This window comes from Mustela nivalis (genome assembly GCF_964662115.1).
Source record: "Mustela nivalis genome assembly, chromosome: 14".
In the NCBI taxonomy this organism is placed as follows: domain Eukaryota; kingdom Metazoa; phylum Chordata; class Mammalia; order Carnivora; family Mustelidae; genus Mustela; species Mustela nivalis.
In genome coordinates, this window is record NC_139033.1 from 49,890,391 (window position 1) to 49,909,978 (window position 19,588).

The 19,588-nt window shown below is 35.6% G+C and overlaps 1 protein-coding gene across 2 annotated transcripts in view; it reads right to left on the reverse strand.

Moving 5' to 3' along the window:
* Positions 1 to 19,588, reverse strand: part of PIK3C3 (phosphatidylinositol 3-kinase catalytic subunit type 3) — a 141,760-nt gene that overhangs the window by 94,259 nt on the left and 27,913 nt on the right. Inside the window, exons 5-7 of one of the 2 annotated variants that reach the window (XM_082698239.1) lie at positions 5,894 to 5,980; positions 4,204 to 4,299; positions 1,638 to 1,709 (exon numbers count right to left, since the gene is read on the reverse strand). In XM_082698239.1, the coding sequence (XP_082554365.1) occupies positions 1,638 to 1,709; positions 4,204 to 4,299; positions 5,894 to 5,980 (255 nt within the window). The remainder of the gene's footprint in view (positions 1 to 1,637; positions 1,710 to 4,203; positions 4,300 to 5,893; positions 5,981 to 19,588) is intronic. The other variant, XM_082698240.1, reaches the window with a different exon arrangement.

A 19,588-nucleotide genomic window follows, 5' to 3' on the forward strand; every position in this document is an offset into this window, starting at 1 on the left:
TCTGCTTCAAGATTCTTTCCCTCTGTCCCTCCCCCTATTCTCTCTCTAAAATAAATAAATAAATCTTTAAAAAAAAAAAAAAAAAAAAAGGAATGAAAATTAATTTGAAAAAAATAATCACCATTTTGTGACAGGGAAACTAAACATGTCTTATGCTTCTCTAGTGCCATAATAAGTATTTGCTGTTCCAGCTTCTTAAAACATCTCATAACACCCCCTATTCTCCATACAGTCAAGGTTTTTACATCCTCTACCCACACAGATAAAACCTTTACTCTATAATCTTCCCTGACAACCCAGGCTAAAGCATTCCCTCTTCCTATGAGCTACTAGTGACCTTGTAATATCAGTGTACTATCATCTTAGCAGTTTAACTTGCCAGTAGTGACTGAGGGCAGGGAACTACACTGAAAGTAAAGTACTCATAAGGCCTTGTTTTTTTAATACTTAAATCCGATCCCTGATCTATTTGGAGTTTTTCTTTATGTATGATGTGAGGTATGGGTCTAATTTAATTTTTTTAAAGATTTTATTTATTTATTTGACAGGCAGAGATTGCAAGCAGGCAAAGAGGCAGGCAGAGAGAAAGAGGGAGGAAGCAGGCTCCCCACTGAGCAGAGAGCCTGATGCGGGGCTGGTTCCCAGGACCCTGAGATCATGACCCGAGCGGAAGGCAGAGGCTTTAACCCACTGAGCCACTCAGGTGTCCCGGGTCTAATTTAATTTTATCTTTTTCCAAATGGCTCATCATTAGTTCCCCAGCACTATTTTCCAGTGATGAAATGTCACCTTTATGATATTTAGGATGTTTGTTTCCAAAAGATTCCCAGGTTGCCTTTTTTTCTAGTTTTTTATACTCTTTCTCCCTATCTCTTCCTTTGATGTTGGAACATCAGTCATTACTTCTTGCTTTAATGACCTGTATTTACCTCCATCATCATACTTCTATCTTCTAATATACTACTTTAAATTCACTTTGGTCTGATTAAGAAGGTAACTAATCCAATCAGAAACATAAAAAATAAGAATAAAATGGTTCAGGGTGATGTCATGAGTTGTAAGTGTGAATATCATGGTATTATGCTACTAAAAGGATTTTTTGCTGAAACTTTCTAAATTTAAAGTCATCAAATTAAACCACTATTGCAAAGAATTCTTCCTGCTTCACATCCCCAAACTATCACCTCAAAAATTCCATAGATGGGTATCTCAAAATCATCCAAGTCACCAAGATCCAAATTAAACAGTTCTAGCAGCTACAATGATCTTCCAGATTTTTCAACAAAATTAATCTCCCTAAAATTCTCATCCATTGAACCCAGTGTTACATCCTGGAATAAAAAACTTTCAAATACCTGCTTCCCAAGCTATCACTTCATGACTACATCCCTTACTCTTCCAATAATTCAAATAAATGTTTCCCCAACAATATGTTATTCTAACCGTATTTTTAGATGTTGATATTGTAAAGTTCCATCTGAACCTACTTCCAGTTAGCTAAAATGGACTTATAAGTCACTTTTGGAGAACTGACTTAGGTACAGATATACTTTTTTAAAAGAAAATGTATGCTGTAGATCCAAGTCATAATCACTCTGGAAAAAAGCACTTTTGTAAGAAATTTGGCAATAACTCACCATAGACATCTGAGGGTCAGGAACTTTTACTATCTCAAAGCTTGTTAAAATTGGAGATGACTCATCACCATCCTGGATTATAGTGTAGTAAGTTAAAAAAAATAAACAAAATTTAACCAAATGGTAAGAAATAATACATGATAATGTACACTCCAAAGTATTTTAGTTCTATTTAATGAGCACTATTCCTCCCTTTTAAAAACGCATCTTCTTTCAACTGCAATTTAAAATACATATCCAATTTTTACCTGTTATTGCTAATGAATATTTGGGGAAAAATAAAATCTAACAATAAAAAACTTGTTACAGTTTTTAGATATATGAGGTCTAAAAATCAGTAGATTGTTTTTGTCAGTTATTTTTAACTCTGCTTATAACCCTAGTGGGCCAAAGTAATAATATCCTAATTTTCAAACTTACAACTAGAAACCACAAAGTATGGTTAAATTATGGCACAGGGATGTGTTGCATCATTTGCAAAAAATACTAAGTAGATGTTGGTAACTTTCAAATTAGCACAACTGAGTTCCATTCAAAGAAGTTGGATTTTAAGCAAGGTGTTAATGTTAGCTGAAATTTATACATAGCTAGAGACTCAGCAGCGTTGCTTCTACTCAATACAGTGGAAACTTGAATAAGAAGAATTAATCCATCAATTCTTAAGACACAAAGCTGCTTTACTTTCTTGGTATCATTTTTGGTAATTCAGCATAGTAAATGTCACTGCATACATACCAGAAAATGGTAAACTAATTAAGATCAAAATTCATTTCCTCACAACTATATACCTCGCATCAAGCTTTTCTGTCAATTTCCAAATGCTAGTATTTCCAATGTAAGATATGTGCAGGCAAATCAGGAAAGAGTGAAAGAAGGGAAGTACTGGGACTTGACTTTAGTTCAGTAATTGAGTCTTACAGAAAACCACAAATTCCCACAGCCGTTGTTTAACAGGCTGGTTCTCAGTCACAACACCAGAAAACACATTTATCAGCCCAACTGTGACAAGTAATCTTCACTAAGGCTATCTGTCACAAAAGACAGGTGACAAGAAAGTCTATTTCCATTAGATTCAATACACTAGCCCAGCAATCTTTACACTAAGTGGAAATATGACAGGGTAGGTAGACAGGCATTAATTTATGAGCAATTTTCAAGAAGCAGCAGAAAGGGGCCAAGAACCTTTTCAAAAGGTTGAAATTCTTCTAATTTTTATTGTTATTATTTCATCTATTATCAAAGCTGTCTTTCAAAGATTCTTCAAATCTCTTCTGCTTCAAAGCACCATTTCCATTAGCATGTTTTTGCAATACAAACCCTATATGGAGGAGAAATACTTTTTCATTACATAGTATAAGATGTAAAATGTTAGTTTATTAAAGTGACAAAACAATTTCACTCACCTATATTTCCCCTTTTTAATGTAGCTTTTCTAATGAATTAATAAGCTATGTTAGTTTATCTTCCTAACTTCTTTTTACCAAAGACTATTATTTATCAACTAAAAGTTAACTTTTTCTAACCTTTTACTAAAGGGAAGGGATACAAGCTAAAGAGAAAAAAATATGTGTTAACTTGAAAGTTACCAGAAAAATAATCATAAATTAACTACACAAACTCAAAACTCCATTACAAAAACTTCTTTCAAGTAGTAACTTACATTTATGAAAAAATTTATATTTTAAAAAATCACTATGACAGCTTTAGTAAATAACACTAAAGCATAAATATAATTTAGAAGTGTTGCTTCTAATACACAAATATATTGCATATAAGCTTAGCTATATACTAGAAGAAATATTATTCCATTATGCCATGTATCAAAAGTCTGCCCTCACTCATACTGATTTAAGCACCTGTCTAAGGTTATTTCCACAATAATACCTGGTTTATGTGATTCTGAACTACGTGTGCAATTATTTCTATAGTGCTTAAATTAAGACCCTTCAACAAGCATTTAAGGCACAGATATTTTTCAAGTAGCAACATATCAAACACAAAACTACTTTATTTTGGATAATGAGCAGACCAGAGCCAATCCATTAAATGCATATTTGTTATCACTCAGCCTACTGAAAACATGTTTTTTTAAAAATTCTGCCTTTATTACATAAATACACACTTAGGAAGTTTTGATAAGCATGCATATGTTAGGCTCACACATTATATATACAAACTCAAATAGTAAATATACCCTTAATTTTCAAAAGCTTATCACTTAAAAACTGATTCCCTTTTTATTTTTCAAATGAATACTAACTGTTAATAAAGTTATCACTTTAATGTCCGACTTGCCAATTTGCAGAACGATTAATCAAAAAGTTTTTAATCTGTTGCATATTTATTGAATTCTGGAACCCAGAACTGCATTACATGAATGATAGGCTTTTGTAATCTTGTTGTAGCTATATGATCTGATTTGTGTATATACAAACAGCTGCAGCTGACAGCTGTCTGCTGCTTTCCTGCAACCAAATAACTCATCTCAGCAGGTACAACAGTAATTTTTTTTAATGTTTCCCCTCCCCTCTACTTCAGAGACCATAAACAGTTCCAAGGCAAATACCTTTTCATAATAAACAATACCATATTCCTTATCATCACACTTGACACATCGAAACTCAACCATCAAGTACATGAAATTAGAACTTCGTTTCTCACTCTAAAAAAAAAAAAAAAAAAAAAAAAGATTTTTATGAAAAATCTTGATCTTCAACATTGTCTTAAAGGATCAGTATGTATCATTATTTCCAATTCACTAATACATGATCTCTCAAGTACAACTTAAAATATAACAAATATTTATTCCATTATTATAAACAACCTTCACAAGTTTTTCACAATTTACGAGTGGTCTTAAGATAACTCGCAATCATTTGTAAATTTTTCTCAATATACTTTAAACATATTGGGAAATAGTTCCTTTCTCTCCAACATAACAATGTGTCCCCTTTATTAAAAAAAAAAAAGGAAACATGTAACAAAGTGAAAATAAAATGAAGTCCAAAAGGGTGATAAAGGGTGATAAGACTTAAACCTATTTTTAAAATGGCTTTAAATCATTACGTGTAAAATCATAAAGGTCTAAAGAAATCACTTAAATTGTTCAGCTTTATGATACATATTACAGTCTAATTATGGTAATGGCAATGCTCTCCTACCTTTCAACGAGTGGCGGTAGAAAAGGTAAGTACGACTGGACAAAGTAAGCCCTAACACTGCCTTTTCTACACCATAGGCTATTTAAGTTAAAGAACAGAAAAACATAAGTAAACATTTTGATTTAACTAATTTAGGAATGTGACTATTATAAACATTTAAAAAAGTGAATTTTTCTTCTCATTTCAGTAAATGAGAGTGTATTATGAATAAATTTAGAAAAAACTCCCAGTTTATTCATACTGAATATAAACAGCTAAACCAACTAATTTCTTTTTTTAAAAATGAACAATAGTAGAATTTAACTTTTATTAAGCGTTCATTATAAAATTAAAATTTTCTCTTTCAACCCAGTAAAAATCATTCAGAGAATATAAAATAAGTCAGTTATGCCCTGTGGTGATCACAATAAATTAGGCATATCACGAAAGTTGACATTCTTCTCTGCTAATGTGATTAAAATAATTGTTCTTTCTACTCTCTAGACACAGAATGTTAAGCCACACATCTAGTATTTCAGTGTAAATATATAAAAAAGAAAATTTTGTTCTAACTTTTTTTGGAAAGTTTCATGGAAGCCATCTTTTAATGAAACATATTCTAGACCAATAAACAAGATCAAGAAACAAATTACTTTGAACCATGTAAGTTGCAGAGTCCTGTATGTAGTATAGCACATACTACACACAGTATCTTAACTGGGGACAGGAATTACTAAGAATGACTTAGGGTAAGTGAAGTAAACGGGCAGCACTGTTTCGGAAGAATCCAATACTGAACTGAACCTAAACATAAGCTGCCAAATGGAGAGAGAACATACAAGTGAGGCATCAAGCTTAACAGTGGCTTCACTTGTATAATACAAGTACACTTATGATGTCCACTGCCTTCTTCATGGTTCAATATAACATTAAAACAAGAAAAACAGATATTCCAAGTTTTCCACTTATTAACACAAAACTCACAATTACAGACTATCCTCAATGCTCTCACATTTGTGAGATAACCTGGCAACAAAAGTGCTTCTCAAAAAATCCTGACTTAGACATCCTGACAAGATATTTAGGGGAAGCAGGGGAAAGAGGGATACAACCCACCTCATTTATCATTTCTATTTCTCTAAATGTCAATCTGTCCAGCCAATCCACTTTCACCATGTGTCCTTGTCGATGAGCTTTGGTGAGCTGTGAATAAATTAAGAAAATTTTAACACAGATTTCATAGAAAGGAGGATAAAAATGGTAATGATCATCAACAGGATACTGCAAGTACTAACTAATGCGGTAAGACAATATATTAAGAGAAAATTAATGATATACAAATGGTGAAGAAAGAAAACCGTATTTGCAGATGACATGATCATATATGTAGATTAAACAAAGAAAAGTCAAAAACTCCAGGAACTAATAAGCAATTACAGCAAAGTTGTATGATATAAGGTTAACACAGAAAGTCAATCTCTTTTCTATATAGCAACAATAAACAAGTCAAATTTGAAATTAAAATCCAACATCATTTACATTAGCAACCCCCCAAAATGAAACTGGCATGAATCTAACAAAACATGGTCTCTATGAAGAAAACTATAGGGACGCCTGGGTAGCTCAGTTGATTAAGCAACTGCCTTCAGCTCAGGTCACGATCTGGAGTCTGGAGATCAAGTCCCACAATGGACTCCTTGCTCGGTGGGGAGCCTGCTTCTCTCTCTGCCTGCCATTCTGCCTGTGTGCGCTCTTTCTCTCTCTGACAAATAAATGATAAAATCTTTTAAAAAAAGAAAACTAAAAATCTGTGGAACAAAATCAAAGAACTAAATAAATGGACAGATTTTCTGTTCATGGATAGAAAGACTCAAAACTGTCAAGATGTCAGTACTTCCCAGCTTCATCTATAGAGTCAGTACAATCTCAGTCAAAATCCCAGCAAGACATTTTATAGAGATCAATAAGCTGATTCTAAAGCTAATATGGAGACACAAAAGACCAAGAATTGCCAACACAATACCAAAGAAGAACAAAATTGGAGGACTGACACTACCCAACTTCAAGACTTAATATAGAGCTACAATAATCAAAACAGTTTGGTTTTGGCAAAAGAATAAACAAATAGATCAATGGAGCAGAATATAAAATCCAGAAACAGATCCCATAAAAAGAGTCACCTGATCTTTGGCAAAGAAGCAGGGGCAATATAATGGGGCAAAGACTTTTCAACTAATGGTTTTGGAACAACTGGAGTTCCCATACAAAAAAAATGCATCTAGACACAGAACTTATACACAAAAATTAAGTCAAATGGATCATCTAAATGTAAAATGCAAAATTATTAAACTAGAAGATAACAAAGGAGAAAATCTAGATGAACTTGGGTATAGGGATGACTTTTTAAATGCAACACAAAGGCACAAGCCATGAAATAAATCACTGATGAGCTGGACTTCATCAGTATTAAAAACCTCTGCTCTGTGAAAGACACTATCAAGACACTAAGCCACAGATTAGGAGAAAATATTTGCAAAAGACACACCTGATAAAAGACTGTTATCCAAAATACACAAGAACTCTTAAAATTCAGTAAGAAAATAAGCAGTTTAAAAAAAAAATGTGCCAAAGAATCTTAATGGATAGCTCATCAAAGACACATAGAGGGGTGCCTGGGTGGCTCAGTGGGTTAAGCCTCTGCCTTTGGATCGGGTCATGATTTCGGGGTCCTGGAATTGAGCCCTGCATCAGGCTCTCTGCTCAGCGGGGAGCCTGCTTCTCCCTCTCTCTCTGCCTGCCTCTCTGTGTACTTATGATCTCTCTCTCTCTGTGTCAAATAAATAAATAAAATCTTAAAAAAAAAAAAAAGAAGAAGAAGAAGACACATAGATAGCATATGAACAATATGTCAAGGAAATGCAAATTAAAGATATCAATAAAATGGCCAAAATCTATAGATACCTATAACACCAAAGGCAGATGAGGATGTGGAGCAAAGGAAGTTTCGTGGATTGCTAGGAATTCATTGCTACACTGGGAATGCAAAATAGTACAGCCCCTTTGAAAGTCAGTGTAGCAGTTCCTTACAAATTAAATATGTTCTTTTACCATACAATCCAGGAACTGCATTCTTTGGTATTCACCAAAATGAGCTAAAAACATGTCCACACAAAAGCCTGCACGTGGATATTTATAGCAGATTTATTTAGAACTATAAATATTTGCAAGAATTAAGATGTCCTTCACAGGTGAATAGATAAATATGGTACATTTAGACAATGGACTATTATTCAGTGCTGAAAAGAAAGGTGCTATCAAACCATAAAACGACATGGAGGAACTTAAAGTGCGTATTACTAGGTAAGAGAAGCCAACCTGGAAAAACCATGTACTATATGATTCCACCTATATGACATTACGGAAAAGGTAAAACTATGGAGACAATAAAAACATAATCAGTTGCCTGGGATTAGGAGAAGAAGAAGAAGAAATAGGTAGAACAGAAAATTTTCAGGGCAGTGAAGCTACTCTGTATAATACTATAATGATAGCTAAGTGTCATTATATGTTTGTCCAAATCCAAAGAATGTACAACACCAAGAGCGAACCCTGGGGAAAACTGCAAACTTTGGGTGATTATGATGTGTCAATGAAGATTCATCAATTACAACAAACCTACCACTCTGGTGGGTATTGCTGATAATGGGGTACACTATGCAGGTATGAGGACAGAAAACATATGAGAACTCTCTATGCCTTTCCCTTAATATTGCTGTGAACCTAAAACTGCTCTGTAAAAATAAAATCTTTACAAGTCTAAAAAAAAAAATGGTAATGTCACCTTCACATTTGATATATTTTTATATGTAACAAAGCACATACAACTATCAGTATAAGAAACAGAGTTGGCTAGAGACTAATCATTATATTTTTTAGAAAAAAACAACTTAAAAATTTTTGTTTAAAGGTCCACAATCAGTCATTTAAACATGTTAAAAAATAATCAAGGCCTTCCTCTCCATTTCTCCATTTCTTATATTTTGATTATAAAGAGAGAGATTTATAATAAGAACAGTTTCCCAAATGGGAAATAAACTACTTTGTCTATTTCCTTCCTAGCTCTGAATCTTAAAAAAATTATAAAAAATAAGTTATATACAGTAAGGCATTTCTCTGAGGCCTATAATTTAATATTCTAAGATTTAAGGGCATAGGTGTACAAGTGTGTTTTATTTTTAAGAAGCAGTGATTAAAGGATTAACAATAAAAAAGAATTAGTAGTAAGGAAGTAATTTCTGGAGTTGCAGTTGGTACAGCTCTCCAAAGATCTTACATACCAATCTACCCTTGGTTTCAGAAATCAAGTAATATATTCGCTTCAAACCCACAGAGAATTCAAGACAATTTCCAAGGTGCTCAAACTGGAACAAGATTTTTGTCTTTGAAAGTGTAATTTAAACACAGCATTATTCTTTTTCAAGACCTCTTTTTCTTTTTAAATAAGCTCACAGAATAAAGCAAAACTGGGCGACAAAGCCTACCATAATAGTTTGTATTTATCTGATGTCTTCCTTTCCATTATATATGTTATGATGGTATTCCTACAAAGATGTTAAGCATTTCTATCAATTATTATCTCTCAAAGAACTAAAAATCTTCACCAGCAATATTCTTTATCTTCTTCAACTAAGGAACTCTCATCACAACTATGTGGTCATGCTATTTCAGAGGTGAAAACAGTAACTTCATACAAAAAAGTTTGATGATTACTATAATATAAAAATATCAGCTTAAATTTCTTCCAAATAACTAATTCCTTTTCACTTGAGGTAATTTCTTTTTTTTAATATTTTTTAAATATTTTCTTTTATTTTTTTGACAGAGATCACAAGTAGGAAGAGAGTCAGGCAGAGAGAGAGGAGGAAGCAGGCTCCTGGCGGAGCAGAGAGCCCAACACGGGGCTTGATCCCAGGACCATGGGATCATGACCCAAGCCGAGAAGGCAGAGGCTTTAACCCACTGAGCCATCCAGGTACCCCAATAAATAAAATCTTTAAAAAAATTATCCTGGGGGCACCTGAGGGGCTCAGTGGGTTAAAGCCTCTGCCTTCGGCTCAGGTCATGATCCCAGGGTCCTGGGATCGAGCCCCACATCGGGCTCTCTGCTCAGCGGGGAGCCTGCTTCCTCCTCTCTCTCTGCCTGCCTCTCTGCCTACCTGTAATCTCTCCCTGTCAAATAAATAAATAAAATATTTAAAAAAAAATATCCTGGATAAATGCACATTTGTGCTTCATTATTTGCATACAGAAAATTTAGTCATAAAGAAATGTATGGTACACATACACTATGGAATACCGTATACCTGTATAGGGAAAAAAAATCAAGGTTTCTGTTGAAAGCACAAGTGACTGCAAAAGAGGTACCACTTATACTACGACTGTTTGTCTCCTGAAAACCTGACCCTGAGATTGAGAGAATTTCTAGATAATTCTGCTTGAATTAGTTTTATAATTTCTGCAGAATTGGGAAGTTGTCACTCAAAATGTCCACTAGCCACCTGTACTATTTATCTATTATTATGTAACAAAGCACTCCAAAACTGAGTGCCTTAAAACAATAATCAGTTTCTTATTTCTCATGATTCCTGGAGAAGTCAAGAAGCCATCTTCTTGTGGGTATCTAGATTTTTTTTTCCTATTGGCCTAACGGTTTCTAATGAGACCACTGTCATTTTGGTGGCTAGAGCTAGAATGTCCAAGATAGCTTCACTCACATTTCTAATACTTTTGTGGGAAAAGGTGGGTTCATCTGGGAAGCCAGGGTGGTTGGACTCCTCTCTTTCTGCATGTATGTTCAGTACTGCTCCCCTCTCCAGGTCGTCTTTCAACATAGGCAGTCTAACAGGATACCCAGACTTCTTACATATGGCTCACTGTTCCCACAAGGGCAAAACAGAAGCAATCAAACTGTCTTAAGGTTTAAGCCTGCAACAAGCATAGCATCACTTTAGATGGGCTGTATTAGTTAAAAAAAAAAAAAAGTCACAGAGCCCCTACGACCCAACAATTGCACTACTGGGTATTTACCCCAAAGACACAAATGCAGTGATCTGAAGGGGCACAGGCATCTCAATGTTTATAGCAGGAATGCCCACAATAGTCGAACTATAGAAAGAGCCCAGATGTTCATCAACAGATGACTGGATAAAGATGTGGTATATATATATTTTTTATATGTATGGATAATAATAATATATATATATATATATATATATATACACACATACATACTGATATACCTACAATGGAATATTAATCAGACATCAAAAAATGAAATCCTGCCATTTGTAACAATGTGGATGGAACTAGAGGTATTATGCTAAGCTAAATAAGCTAATCAGAGAAAGACAATTATCATATGATTTCACTCAATGTGTGGAATTTAACAAACAAATCTGTAAAACCCAAATAACAGCATGTCCAAGATACTGCTTCAAGTACCAACCATGTACTGACAGACTTAATGGGAAGACAGAAACAATGTATTGGCATCTTGGATGTTCAATACAAGTGCTGTACTGTATATCGACTAACCATAACTGGGAAAACAAATGCCAAACCTGACAGTTATCTATGGGAATACAGACTTCCATGATCAATGCAACTCACAGATCATCTCTCCTTATCCGTCTTACTAGATAGAGTCATATTTGCCCTATTAGACTATTAGCTTCTTAAGCACTAGAGCTATAATGGATGACAGAACCCAGCACACATTCACTCAATGAGTATATTTTGAAAGGCCTTCTAATGTAAAAGGGTGACAGATGGAAATCAAATGTTCCTATACTTCAGAATTTTGCTTAAGCTTTGGAGAAAGGATGGGAAACATGGGGAGGGGTGATACTCAGAAGGAAGCTGGAGAAAATGATTCATGCCCTTGGGTCACTTATCTTAGAATTTATAAACCTTCAATGTAATTACATATTACTTGATTGCTACTGTAAGCTGCAAACTTCCATTAGGCCCTCTGTGCTGGAAGTAAGCACAGAAATGTTGAAAAAGAGATGCAAGTTTCCTCCCCTCACAGAACTTAAAGGTAAGACCATAAATGACCATATGTATACCTATAAATTGAAGCCATAATATGAAAGCACTGAACAGAATGCTGTGACACAAAAGAATGGGGGATCTTGAGAAGGCCTCTCAAGAAGATAACATTTAAGCAGAGACCAGAAAGATAAAAGAATCAGGGAAACCAATAGAATATCTCCCAGGCAAAGGAAAGAGTTTGTCTGTAGGCACAACAGTGACATTCATGTGCCAAGGGATTAAAGACAGACCAGATGGTAGTCCTCAGTAAATATTTCATTAAATAAACCAAGTTCTCTTGAAGGTGGAGGATAGAAAGATCATATATATGCTTACTTGGAATCACCATTCTTGAAGTTAATCATCATTTAGATTTTTCCTTATAATAGACACTACACTTAAAGCCTAAAGAAGAAAAGGGAGGAGTAATAAGAAGGACTGAAAAATAATGTTTATTTATTACAAGTCTGCACAGAAATCTGTAGTGAGGTAAATGGGGAGAGGAGGAGGGGAAGGGGAGGAAGAGACACACTGACTCAAACAGAAACTGCAGAGAAATGATTTCTGCTTTACAAATATTCCTTGGCCGATTTCTTCCACATTTACATAGCTATTCTATCTTTACAAAAGACATCAATCAACATGTATTTATCAAACAATACCAGACACATGGCCCAAGTTCACAGATGCTATGAAAAGGGGTTACTCTTGTTTATTAAGAGATGATATGATTGCACAAAAAGCTTAGTGTCTAGGTGTGAAAATGAGATGAACAAATGAGACAGAATATAACTGATAAAACAAAAGAACTCAAAGATGTGTACTGAACTTTAAATCCTGATTTTAAGCCCTTATGACTACATCTGATAACCTGGAAATAGAGTATATGAACAAATCAAATAAACCATTTAAAAACAACTTAAAAGAAAAATGCTCCTCTTTTATTTTTAAGCCAATAGAAAATTTAAATTGAATAATGGCTTTACAATAGCACAGAACTGCAAACATTTTGAATATTCAACCATAGAGGACTGCTGAAATTCATTACAGCACAGCCATCGACACCATGCAAATTCCTGCAGTCTTTACAAATCATGTTATAGAAGTATCTTAAATGACCTGGAACAATTTTTAAATGCCATTAAGTGTAAAATCACAATTCAATTAAACACATATACAATATGATTCCAATTTAAAAATAGATACATATACATTTATATGCCACATATACTAATTTGAATACTGAATACATTATCAACTAAAATAATAATGCTGGCTATTTCTGGGAAGAGGGTTAGAAGAGATTTTTATAGTCTTTGTGCTTTACCAATCTTCTTTTTAAAATCTTCTACTTCAAAAATGTTATTTAAAAGTCATTTTAAAAACAATTAATTGTGAGATCTCAATGTTGAGAGAACCACTAAAGACTGGCATTTATCAAGATGATACAAAGGGAAGAGTCAAGATGGCAGGGGAGTAGCAGGCTGAGGCGACATCAGGTCACAGGAATTTAGCTTGATAGTTATCAAACCATTCCAAACACCTACAAACCCAACAGGAGATTGAAGAGAAGAGGAGCAGCAATTCTAGAAACAGAAAATCAACCACTTTCTGAAAGGTAGGACATGTGGAGAAGTGAATCCAAAGCGAGGTGAAGATAAACCGCAGGGGGAGCGGCTGGCTCCTGACAAGTGGTGGAACAACGGAGCACAAAATTTGAAATTTTAAAGTCTGCTCCACTGAGGGACATTGCTCCAGAGGCTAAGTAGAGCCCTCACGGGGACAGTGTGGTCTCAAGTCCCATAGGGTCACAGAAGGATCAAGGGTGTCTGAGTGTAGCAGACCTCGCAAATATCAGAGTGGGGAAGCAGTCTACAGAGACAGAGCTGAGGAGTGAGCTCTCAGCTTGGAGTTACCTTAAACTGTGATCCACAGCACAGTGAGACCACTGCACTTTGAGCAGGGACCCCACAAGTGTCAGATCCGGGGAGACCCACCTTCATCTGCCGAAGAGGCAGAGCAGCAGGAATCTGCTGGGTTTGGAGAATCCAAATGGAACTGTCTGCCAGAGACAGAAACAATAGATCACCGGCCAGGTGAGCCCAAGTGCAGCCAGAAACCAGGGAGACAGGAGTAACTGAGCACTTTTCTCCGAAGGTGCTCTGAGGAGTGGGGTCCAGAGCTCTTGGCTCCTCCAGGTTGGAGACTGGGAGACCACCATTTTCGTTCCCACCTTCCAGAGCTCTACGGAAAGCATGCAGGAAACAAAAGTTCCCAAGAGCGGAACCCGAGATTACTTGGCGTTGCCCCTGGCAAGGGTGGCACAATTCTGCCTCAGGCAAAGACGTTTGAGAAACACTACAACAGATCCCTCCCCAAGAAGATCAGCAAGAACATCTAGCTAAGACTAAGCTCATTGATCAAGGAGAACAGTGGAATTCCAGAGGAGGGGAAAGCAAAACATGGAATTCATGGCTTTCTTCCCAAGATTCTTTAGTCTTGCAAAGTTAATTAAATTTTTTTACTTTTATACTTTTTATTGTAATTTTTTTTAAGTTTTCTTCTTTCCTCTTTTAACATTTTTAACTACTTTATCTTAACAACACCTTTCTAAAAAAAATCTTTTTAAACCATTATTACAGTCATACTTGATCCTTCATTGTATCTAACTTTATTTTTTGTATATATACAGGGGTTTTTCCTCTAAAACATTTTTGAATAGAATTTCTTGTGATATCCAAATATACCCTAAGTCTAGCACAGTCTCCAGCCTGGGCAAATTCTCTCCACTTTCTTATTCTTTCTTTTTCCAACCAATTTATCTCATCAATTCCTTTTTCAGAACTTTTTTTTACATTTTCAACTTTACAGTCATATTCTATCCCTTCATGTTTACCCTTAATTATGATTATATATGTTTTTCATTCTTTAAAATCTTGGGACTTGGTATCTTCTAAGAGACCAAAATACACCCAAAATCAAGTGGGTGGCTCTGTTCCATCCACCAGTCTAATATGTGTGTGTGTGTGTGTGTGTGTGTGTGTGTGTGTGTATTTTTTTTTAATTAAAAAAAATTTTTTTTTAACTTCTTTTTACTCCCTTTCTTCTCCCCCCAATTTGGGGTCTCTTCTGATTTGGTTAGCATACATTTTTCTGGGGGTTTTGCCACCCTGATAGTATTTTATTTTCTCATTCATATATTCTTATCTGGATGAAATGACATGGCAGAAAAACTCACCACAGAAAAAAAGAACAAGAGGCAGTACCGAAGGCTAGGGGCCTAATCAATATGCACATTAGTAAAATGTCAGATTCAGAGTTCAGAATGATGATTCTCAGGGTGCTAGCTGGGCTCGAAAAAGGCATGGAAGATATGAGAGAAATTCTGTCTGGAGAAATAAAAGCCCTTTCTAGAGAAATAGAAGAACTAAAATCTAACCAAGCTGAAATCAAAAAAGCTATTAACGAGGTGCAATAAAAAATGGAGGCTCTTACTGCTAGGATAAACGAGGCAGAAGAGAGAATTAGTGACATAGAAGACCAAATGATGAAGAATAAAGAAGCTGAAAAAAGAGAGACAAACAACTACTGGACCACGAGGAGAGAATTCAAAAGAAAAGTAATACCGTAAGATGAAACAATATTAGAATATACAGGATTCCAGAAGAAGAAAGAGAAGAGGGCAGAAGGAATATTGGAGAGAATTATTGTAGATAATCTCCCTAATATGGCAAAGGGAACAAGCATCAAAATCCAGGAGGCAGACAGAACTCCCCTCAAAAGAAATAAAAATAGGTCCACTCCCTATCATCAAATAGTAGAACTTATAAGTCTTAGTAATGAAGAGAAAATCCTGAAAGCAGGCCAGAACATGAAGTCTCTAACATAAAATGGTAAAAATATTAGATTGGCAGCAGATTTATCAACAGAGACCTGGCAGGCCAGAGCACTAAATAAAAAAACATGCAGCCAAAAATACTATATCCAGCTAAGCTATCATTGAAAATAAAAGGAGAGATAAAAAGCTTCCAGGACAATCAAAAACTAAAAGAGGGGGGCGCCTGGGTGGCTCAGTGGTTAAGCCGCTGCCTTCGGCTCAGGTCATGATCTCAGGGTCCTGGGATCGAGTCCCGCATCGGGCTCTCTGCTCGGCAGGGAGCCTGCTTCCTCCTCTCTCTCTCTCTGCCTGCCTCTCTGCCTACTTGTGATTTCTCTCTGTCAAATAAATAAATAAAATCTTTAAAAAAAAAAAAAAACTAAAAGAGGTTGTAAACCTCGAGCTAGCCCTACAAGAAATATTGAAAGGGGTCCTCTAAGCAAAGAGAGCATCTAAAACTAGTAGACCAGAAAGAAACAGAGACAATGTAAAGTAACAGTCACCTTACAGGCAATATAATGGCATTAAATTCATATCTTTCGATAGTTACCCTGAATGAAAAATGGGCTAAATGCCCCAATCAGAAGACAAAGGGTATCAGAATGGATAAAAAAACAAAATCCATCAATATGCTATCTACAAGGAACTCATTTTAGTCCCAAAGACACCTCCAGATTTGAAGTGAGAGAGTGGAAAACAATTTACCATGCTAATGGACATCAAAAGAAAGCTGGGGTGACAATCCTCATATCAGATAAATTAGATTTTAAGCCAAAGACTATAATAAGAGATAAGGAAGGACACTATATCATACTTAAAGGGTCGGTCCAACAAGAAGATCTAACAGTTTTAAATATCTATGCAACATGGGAGCAGGCAACTATATAAACCAATTAATAACAAAATCAAAGAAACACATAGTCAATAATACAATAATAGTAGGAGACTTTAACACCCCCCCTTACTGAAATGCACAGAAAATCCAAGCAAAAGATAACAAGGAAATAAAGACCTTAAATGACACACTGGACTAAACAGACATCAAAGAAATATTCAGAACATCCATCCCAAAGCAACAGAATACACATTCTCTAGTGCACATGGAACATTCAGAAACATCCATCCCAAAGCAACAGAATACACATTCTCTAGTGCACATGGAACATTCTACAGGAGAGATCACATCCTGGGTCACAAATCAGGTCTCAAGCAGTATCAAAAGATTGGGATCATTACCTGCATATTTTCAGACCACAATGCTCTGAAGCTAGAACTCAATCACAAGAGGAAAGTTGGAAAGAACCCAAATACATGGAGGCTAAAGAGCGTCCTATTAAAGAATGAATGGGTCAACCAGGAAATTAAAGAAGAATTGAAAAAAATCATGTGAACAAATGATAATGAAAACACAATGGTTCAAAATCTTTGTGGCACAGCAAATGCAGTCCTGAGAGGAAAGTATATAGCAATACAAGCCTTTCTCAAGAAATAAGAAAGGTCTCAAGCACAGAACCTAACCCTATACCTAAAGGAGCTGGAGAAAGAACAGCAAAGAAAGCCTAAACCCAGCAGGAGAAGAGAAATAAGAAATAGCAGAGCAGAAATCAATGAAATAGAAACAAAAAAAACAGTAGAACAAATCAACAAAAGTAGGAGATGGTTCTTTTGAAAGAATTAATAAGATCGATAAACCCCTGGCCAGACTTATCAAAAATAAAATGGAAAGGACCCATATAAATAAATCCATGAATGAAAGAGGAGAGATCACAACCAACACAAAATACAAACAATTATAAGAACATATTATGAGCAACTACATGCCAGCAAATTTGACAATCTGGAAGAAACAGATGCATTCCTAGAGACTAAAAACTACCAAAACTAAACTAGGAAGAAATAGAAATCCTGAACAGACCCATAACCAGTAAGGAGATTGAAGCAGTCATCAAAAATCTCCCAACAATCAAGAGCCCAAGGCCAGACAGCTTTCCAGGGGAATTCTACTAAGCATTTAAAGAAGAATTAATTCCCATTCTCCTGAAACTGTTCCAAAAATAGAAATAGAAGGAACACTTCCAAACTCATTTTATAAGGCCAACATGACCCTGATCCCAAAACCAGAAAAAGACACCATCAAAAAAGAGAATTACAGACCAATATCCCTAATGAACACAGATGCGAAAATTCTCACCAAAATACTAGCCAATAGGATTCAACAGTTCATTAAAAGGATTATTCACCATGACCAAAGGGATTATTCCAGAGCTGCAAGATTGATTTGACATCCACAAATAAATCAATGTGATACAATACTTCAATAAAAGAAAGAACAAGAACCATATGATACTCTCAACAGATGCTGAAAAAGCATTTGACAAAGTACAGCATCCTTTCCTGATCAAAACTCTTCAAAGTGTAGGGATAAAGGGTACATACCTCAATATCATCAAAGCCATCTATGAAAAACCCACCACAAATATCATTCTCAACGGAGAAAAACTGAGAGCTTTTCCACTAAGGTAAGGAACATGGCAGGGATGTCATTATCACCACTGCTATTCAATACAGTACTAGAAGTCCTAGCCTCAGCAATCAGACAGCAAAAAGAAATTAAAGGCATCCAAACGGGCACAGAAGTCAAACTATCACTCTTTGTAGACGATATAATAATTTATGTGGAAAACCCAAAAGACTCCACTCCAAATCTGCTAGAACTTGTACAGGAATTCAGTAAAGTGTCAGGATATAAAATCAATGCACAGAAATCAGTTGCATTTCTATACACTAATAACAAGAGATAAGAAAGAGAAATTAAGTATCCCATTTATAATTACACCCAAAACTATAGGATACCTAGGAATAAACCTAACTAAAGAGGCAAAGTATCTGTACTCAGAAAGCTATAAAATACTCATGGAAGAAACTGAGGAGGACACAAAGAAATGGAAAACTGTTCCATGCTCATGGATTGGAAGAACAAATATTGTGAAAATGTCTATGCTACCTAAAGCAATATACATGTTTAATGCAATCCCTATCAAAATCAGATCAATTTTTTTTTCAAAGAAATGGAACAAATAATCCTAAAATTTATACTAAACCAGAAAAGACCTTGAATAGCCAGAGGAATCTTGAAAAAGAAAGCCAATGTTGGGGGCACCTGGGTGGCTCAGTGGGTTAAAGCCTCTGCCTTCAGCTCAGGTCATGATCCCAGGGTCCTGGGATTGAGCCCCGCATTGGGCTCTCTGCTCAGCAGAGAGCGTGCTTCCTCCTTTCTCTCTGCCTGCCTCTCTGCCTACTTGTGATCTCTGTCTGTCAAATAAATAAATAAAATCTCTAAAAAAAAAAAAAAAAAAGAAAGAAAGAAAGAAAAGAAAAGAAAAGAAAAGAAAGCCAAAGTTGGTGGCATCGCAATTCCAGACTTCAGGCTCTATTACAAAGCTGTCTTCATCAAGACAGTATGGTACTGGCACAAAAACCAGACACATACATCAGTGGAACAGAACAGAGAGCCCAGAATTAGACCCTCAACTCTATGGTTGACAAAGCAGGAAAGAATATCCAATGGAAAAAAGACAGTCTCTTCAACCAATGGTGTTGGGAAAACTGGACAGGCACATGCAGAAAAATGAAACTGGACCATTTCCTTACACTGCACACAAAAATAGACTCAAAATGGATGAAAGACCTCAATGTGAGAAAGGAATCCATCAAAATCCTGGAGAAGAACACAGGCAGCAACATCTTCGACCTCAGCCACAGCAATTTCTTCCTAAAAACATCGCCAAAGGTAAGGCAAGCAAGGGCAAAATGAACTATTGGGACTTCATCAAGATAAAAAG